Consider the following 6,965-nt stretch of genomic DNA (forward strand, 5'->3'; position numbering starts at 1 on the left):
TTGTGTGGCAATCTGTGATCTTGACCGGACGCAACGCTAGCCCCTGCCTGGGCATGCGGTTTTTTTGCCCTCTACCTCTTTCTCTGAACGAAATCCGCGCAAATTCAGGAATAGATGGACACCCTGTCAAGCACTAGACTCATTCTCTTGCAACGTAAGGACACACCCACGACGTTGTTATCCTATAATGTATAAATGGCAATATGATGCAATGCTCATTGGCCGAATCACTTTGAGGGCGGCATGCCGGCTGAATGCAATGACGCCTTGTCTCTGCGCAAGAAAGGTGATGCAGCAGCTGGATGGGCCGAGCGGTGGGCCGCATGAGCCCCACACCCACAAGCACATGAGAGTACACCAACCAAGACACATGTATGTCAGGGATGCATCCACACCATGAAGCAAACAGAGTTGCACGGCGGCGTTGTGAGCAGGCATCTGGACATTAGTTTATGTGGTGGACAGTTGATGAGGAGTCTTGCTATCGCTGGCGTCTTGGCATGGAGGGTGTTGAGCATACGCGCTCATGCCAGTCGCCCTGTGCAATAATGATGTCAGGCCAGCCCTGCCCGCAGCTGCCGAGCGCTGTGGGGGTCGCCCAGCAGAGGTCCCTGCCTCGGGGCAAGTGGGATTCTTCTGTGCAGTCCACACACCTACCCCAAATCCGCAAGCCGCTGCCGTGAAGGATGAGCGACGACATCAAGCCCGCCATACTGCCGCACCGCAACGCCTCACACGGCAGCGCCCCCGGCCTTTGGCGCCGCCGCCGCGTCGCCGCCCAGCACAACGCACACGCTGTTCCCCGTCGACGATGCCGACGGCGACCGCGGGACTGCCTCGGGGTCGTCTGTGCGGGCGCCCGCGCCGACGGGCGCGCGCGGTGCGGCGCGGTCGGCGGGCACGCCACCCGTGGCGATCACGAGGAAGCGCAGTGCGAAGATCAGCGCCCCCGTGGCCACCAGGAGCAGCCCCATGATTACGGTGAGCCACGTGAAGCCGCCCTGCGGGGTGGTGGTGTACGAGTGTGTGTGTGTGTGTGTGTGTGTGTGTGTGTGTGTGTGTGTGTGTGTTTGTGGGTGGGTGGGTGGCGGTGCGCGCCGGCCGCGGCACCATGGCGAAGTTTGCGTGCCGGCGTGCTGGGGCTGTGTGCAGTGGTCGCTGGCAAGTCGCAGCTAGGATTTTCACAGCAACTAGCTTCTATGCGCTGCGTACGTGAGGCTTGGGGGTGCGTGACCAGAGGTGTGTGTGTGCGTGCCGGTGACATGAGATTGTTTCCACATGCAGAGCTGGGATCCACCCACCCCTGGGACCCCCCCCAACCCAGCCACTCCCCACCAGTGTGTTGATGATGGCGCCAGCCATCAGCGGGCCCGCGACCCCGCCCAGCACCGCAAAGCTGCTGAAGACCGGCATCGCCACAACCTGGGACGCACAGGTGCATTTGGGATAGTGGGTTTGAATGAACGATTTGCTATTCTTTAGTTCCCAGAAGACATGGGAAGATAATCGAGGCCTTGGCTAATGGTTGACTCAGGGAGCCCCCTTGAAGTCCCGTGCGCTGGAGGTTTTCTTATAACAACGACCAACCTGCTCCGGCCCCTTGCACAGCCGCGCCACCAGCGCCGTCGCCGGCCCGTTCGCCGCCGCGCCCATCGCCAGCGACAGCGTCAGCGACGCGAACCCGCCGGCCACGCTGGCGCCCGCCATGACTGGGAACAGCGCGAGCAGCGTCCCGCTGAGCAGCAGGCACAGGGACACGTGGAAGAAGTGCTCGTTGCGCCGCTGCGCGCTGTGGGCGACGGCGTAGGCCGCGAGGGAGGCGAGGGTGTAGGGGACCACGGCGAGGGCGACGGGCAGCAGGGACTTGCTGCCCTTGTCGGCCGCCACGCTGACCTGGTTTGTCAGGGCCTGATGTTTGAGGGTCGAGTGAGCAGAGATTGTGCAGACTTGTGTACGGTCGGGGGCTGTGTTGGGGCCTTGCTGCGGGTTTCGTTTGGGGGGCTGTGTTTTTGGGCGTTGATGGGGGCTTTGTTGGAGCTCTGTTATGGGCTTTGATGATCCAAGGATGCGTGGGTCAAATCAGCTGGCGGTGTGGTGATGCAGGTTTGCGCCAGTCGGTTCGGTGCGGGATGCATGGTGTAGAAACGTACCAGCAGCATTGCAACCTGCTCCCCCCATATCTATGCCCACCTTGCCACTGAGCAGTGCGTTGATGATGATAGGCCTGATGGGAGTTTAATGCAGTTGATGGGGAGGGAGGGCGGGTCAGCTCAGAATCGCGCTGCGAGCACAGCAAACGGGCGTCTCCGGTTTGATCTGTTGGCCGACATCACCATGCTTCGATGTCGCAGCCATGTGAGACTGCAAAGCTCGACACACAGCCGGTGGACCAGCTAGGTCAGAGCAAAAAGCTTTTGAAGCCTGGCGCACGTGTATGTGAGGTACGTGTGTGACGCCACCGACGACAGCGCCCCCGCTAGGAACGCCATCCACAGCCGCCAGTTGCCCGCCATCAGCCGCAGCAGCGCCAGCGCGCCCCTCAGGTCGCCCGCGGCCGGCCCTGGGGCGTGGTCCCGCGCGTGCTCCAGGGACAGCGCGACGCGCTCGACGGGGGTCAAGAATTTGGCGGAAGGTATGGATGAGGGGAGGATGAGGAAGACGAGGATGCCCAGGATGACTGAGGGCATGCCCTCCACCAGGAACAGCCACTGCCAGCCCCTGAGGGTGGGGGACGGGAGGGGAGGGGGGCGGGTGTGAAATTTCACTCCATGCGAGAAAGACTGAAAGGGATGTGGGCCTGCAGTCGAATAAGGGACTGGCATGGGCATCGCGCGTTGGTGGTGCGGGTCAGCCGTGCAACTGTTACTTGCCGAATCTCTCCCCGGACAAAGCTCTGCTCAGGCTGCCCGTCCACCATCATGACTGATTCAAGTCTCAGCTGCCTGCTCTACTTCCTCTGCGTGCTCCCCAGGCTCTCCTCACTTGAGCCGCCTGATGCCGTCCATGGCCAGCAGGCCGGCAGCGATTGGCGCACCAATCATGTTGGCAACCATCGTGCCGACTGGCCGCAAGTAAGTGGGTTCAAAAGTCCGGGTTGGTTCGGGGCAGTCTTTGGCTGCCCAAGGCGTGGGGTCACTGGATGCGTGCAACGGTGTGCCCTCGCATCCCACCTTTGCGCCAGGTGTACCATGTTCACAGACAAAGTAGCAGTGCGTACTAGCATTGTGCTGAAAAACTCCCACCCTCCAATCCAGCCTCCAACTTGAGCCGGCTGCTAGCACTCAATGAATGCCGAACTCACTTGTCAGAAATGCAAACGGCTTGGTGATCCTACAATGCAATGGCGTGGCGACGTGGATGCCGCTAACTCCGTTGTTCTTGCACAACTCAAGCAGGTGGAGCCGACGCCATCCGCGAGACATAACGTCTACCTCACGCACGGACAGCATAAGTCCAGCAGGGCTGATCAGACCCCACGCGTGCGCGCAAACGTCCGCCCTCCCTGCCAACCAGGCGCACCTGCTGCGTGGAAAAAACACTGACAGCGTGTGCCACATCGCCGGGAACGCGCCGGCCTCGAATGCGCCCAGCAGCGCGCGCAGGAGGTAGAAGCTGCGCGGGGTGGTGATGAGCGCAAAGCAGGCCGCGACGGCGCCCCAGGCGCAGAGCAGGAAGGCGAGCCAGAGGCGGGCGCCCACGCGGGCCATCACCAGGTTTGAGGGCAGCTGGGTGTGGAGGGGCGTGGTCCGGTTGGACGTGCCTTCCTTAGTGGGGGCGATCAGGCAGCTTCCCGCCTGCGCGTTATGCGCCGCTCACCGCTGGCCGACATCGGGCCCCAGCCGCAGACCCAGGCAGGGTGCTTGTTGCGCGATACTTACCATCCCCCAGTCCCCGTGCGCAAACGCCTCCCTGTGCCTAGCGTGCATCTGGTGTTTTAGCTCTCGACACTAAATGCAGACCCCTGGACTATTTCTGAGTCCCTAAACCCTGCAACCTCCCACCATCATGACCATGAAGCTGGCGTAGAAGCAGGCCGTGCCAATGGAGTAGACCTTGCCGCTGAAGCCGTTGTCCCGGTTGAAGGACAGCGCGGCGTAGGCCAGGCTGCGCGCGGGGGCCAGGCAGGCCGGGCGGCTCGGTTGTGTTGCGCAGCACGGGGGAAACACCCCACACCCGCTTTCTATCAAGATTCAGGGCAGCTAGCGGGTGTAGATCGCGTAAGATGCTGCTGCTGCAATTGTGTATCAATATCAAACTGAACCATCTGTACAGGCGTCTGCGGAGGGCGGCGGGCATCAGTGTGGCGGCGCCAGGCAGCCCCCATGGACAATTTCAGGGGGCCTTCCCAAGCACTCATTTCAAACTCGCGGTACCCTGCACTCACTTGGAGCGGTCCATGTGATTGGTAATGGCTATCAGCATTGTCAAAGGTATCAACCGCCTGCCCGCCTTCCGTAGAGCACTCTCGAGTTCTGGCGCGGCGGCGGCGCCGCCGCTGCAGTCCCCGCCCTTGTGCGGGGCGTGCGTCTTGTCGCCGCCATCCTTCGACCTACTAGGTTCTAGAGTGATGTTGAAAACTCCCATCACACCGGGACAGCTTCTGGTCGCCTAGCACCCTGATGAGCCCGTGCGCGGTACGAACGTAGTTGATCGGCCGGGGTGTGCGCGAGGTAAGAGACACGGTACTTTGAATCATATGATACATTTGAATGTTTTAGACGTCATCAATCCGTCAGTCTGTAATTGATGGTTCTAGTGGACTGCAAGGCGCGAAAGCCGTGGAATGGCGAGTACAGTGAGCAGAGCGCGTGTGGTGAGGTTCGTATCCTCGGTCGTACGGATGGTTGATGATTTGTGCTGCACCTGCATCACTATCAGGACATGCAGCGGTTCGCACACCATACAACATGCGAAGTGGTTGCGCGCACGTGCGACTGTGGGAGTCTGATCTATGGTGTGCTGGTCCACTTGCCTCGCGCGGGCCGTTTGGCAACTATGGCACCCTCAATCAGCACGCAAAGACACTGAGCCTGAGTGACCAAGGCGCCAATAGCGCTTGAGATCCTGTGAGGCAGCTGGCCGCCGCGCCGCTTGACGTTGCTGGCTGTGCAGGGCGCATTGCCGGTGAGGCCCGAGCTACCAGCTGGATCGAAGGGAGATGAGGACCAACGTATGGGCCTCAGCTTGCAGATGCGGTCAAAGGCTGAGATTCCTTATGCTTTTGAGACGCGCACACCTGCTGCCCAGTGCCGCGAATTCGCAGCGCTTCGCCGCGTCGCCTTTGCGCTGAGCAAGCGCCATTCCCGCCTGACGCCAGCCCTACCTACAGACCCCTGCCCCATACCCGTGCCCCCGAAGCACAGCTGATTTAAGGCGACTACACAGGTTGAAAACATACAATGACCCAAAAGCAACCTGACCAAGCTGATTGCAGACTCCACATCAAGCGGCCTGCCGTCACGCCTGCGCCAGGCGTGTCCCGGTCCCTCCCCGGGGGTCAGCCGCGGCCGCCACCTCCTCCCCAATTTGTGCTGAGAAGAGCGGCCACGTTATGCACAGTCAGTGCCGCCTCCGCTGCCGAGGCGCCGCCCCTGGAGGGAGCCGCGGCCGCCATGTCCATGGCTGCGGCGCGCTGCGCCGCCAGGGCGCCCACGTTCTCCTCTATGGTGTGCTCGACCTGATGAAGCCATGGGGGGGGGGGGAGGCGCACGCGTGTGTGTGTGTGTATGTGTGTGTGTATGTGTGTGTATGTGTGTGTGTGTGTTCTTTGGGGGGCAACCTTTACGGTGTGTTTGCTGAGCAGCGAATTAATCACTCGAGTGTGTCTCAGAGCCGAACAGCAGCATCCCCGCACACGCCTCAACGCCGCCTCCGCCCCTCCCAACCCTCCCCGCGCCCCGCACCCGACACGAACTGCTCAGCGCGCAGCAGTGCGGCGATTGCAGGCGTGGGATCCCGTGTGCAGTGAGGAAACAAAACCTCTCAGACACGCCCTGCCCCCAGACTTATCATCCCCGAAGCAACCCTCATGTACCTTCCAATAGCCCCCCAGCCAACCCCAAAAGGGGCAACCCCGCACCAGGAATCGGTGCACGTGTGCCGCCCGCCGCTGGCCCAGCCGGTGCACGCGCCCTATGGCCTGCACCTCCAGCGCGGGGTCCAGCAGCGGCTCAGCAAACACCACGTGCTGCGCCTCGGTCAGGTTGAGGCCCAAGCCGCCCTGGCTCACGAGCAGCAGCAGCACGCGCGCCGACGCAGACGCAGGCGGCGCGGGCGCGGGCGGCACGCCTTCTCCGTCGCCGCGAGGGCCCTCTGCCTGCCGCTGCTCCTGTGCTGCCTCATGCGCGGTGCCCGCCTCGTCCCTGGGGGCGTTCCCGGACGCCCGACGCGCCTCCTCGTCGGCCGCGGCCGCCGCCTTGAACTCCTCCACCGCCCTCACAAATCCCTGGCGCCCCCGCGCCTGCGCCGCGGCGACGCCGTTGCGCCGCAGCGCGTGGGCCAGGATGTCCAGCAGGTCAGACCACTGGGTGAACACCAGAACGCGCGCCGACGGATCCGATGCCATCAGATGCATCACGCGCCGCACCACCGCCTCGACCTTGCTGCCATATGACCCCGCAACTTTGACGTCGCGCTCCCCCACCCACCACCCGGGCTCAGCGGGCGGCGGCGGCGGCGCAGAGATGCTTCCCGCGCCCGCGCCGCCGGCGGCCGCGACGGCGTCGGCGGCGGCGGCGGTGGTCGTGACCGCGGCGTCTGCGGTGCCGTCGTCGACGTACGCTATGTCGGCGGTGTGGGCGCGCGCGCGGCAGGTGGGGCAGCTGACGCGCCGTTGCTGCCACGACAGGCCGGGCGGCAGACGAGCGGTCAGCGCCTCGGCGCAGGCGCAGCAGAGCTGGTGGCCGCAGGGCAGCACGGCGCAGGCTGCGCCGAGCTGCTCGTGGCAAATGGGGCACGGCTCGGCG

The 6,965-nt window shown here is 63.3% G+C and overlaps 2 protein-coding genes across 2 annotated transcripts; both read right to left on the reverse strand.

Moving 5' to 3' along the window:
• Window positions 1-731: 731 nt before the first annotated feature.
• Window positions 732-4,584, reverse strand: MNEG_12355 (Putative tartrate transporter; the record flags this gene model as incomplete). Its single annotated transcript, XM_014039172.1, has 10 exons — window positions 732-1,001; window positions 1,336-1,422; window positions 1,588-1,908; window positions 2,191-2,224; window positions 2,431-2,718; window positions 2,983-3,061; window positions 3,302-3,330; window positions 3,520-3,725; window positions 4,002-4,104; window positions 4,385-4,584. The coding sequence occupies 10 exons, from the start codon at window positions 4,582-4,584 to the stop codon at window positions 732-734; spliced, it is 1,617 nt and encodes a 538-aa protein (XP_013894626.1).
• Window positions 4,585-5,497: 913 nt separating this feature from the next.
• On the reverse strand, window positions 5,498-6,565 carry MNEG_12356 (hypothetical protein; the record flags this gene model as incomplete). Its single annotated transcript, XM_014039173.1, has 2 exons — window positions 5,498-5,677; window positions 6,080-6,565. The coding sequence occupies 2 exons, from the start codon at window positions 6,563-6,565 to the stop codon at window positions 5,498-5,500; spliced, it is 666 nt and encodes a 221-aa protein (XP_013894627.1).
• Between the last annotated feature and the right edge of the window lie 400 nt (window positions 6,566-6,965).

This window comes from Monoraphidium neglectum (genome assembly GCF_000611645.1).
Source record: "Monoraphidium neglectum strain SAG 48.87 unplaced genomic scaffold scaffold03204, whole genome shotgun sequence".
NCBI classification, from domain to species: Eukaryota; Viridiplantae; Chlorophyta; class Chlorophyceae; order Sphaeropleales; family Selenastraceae; genus Monoraphidium; species Monoraphidium neglectum.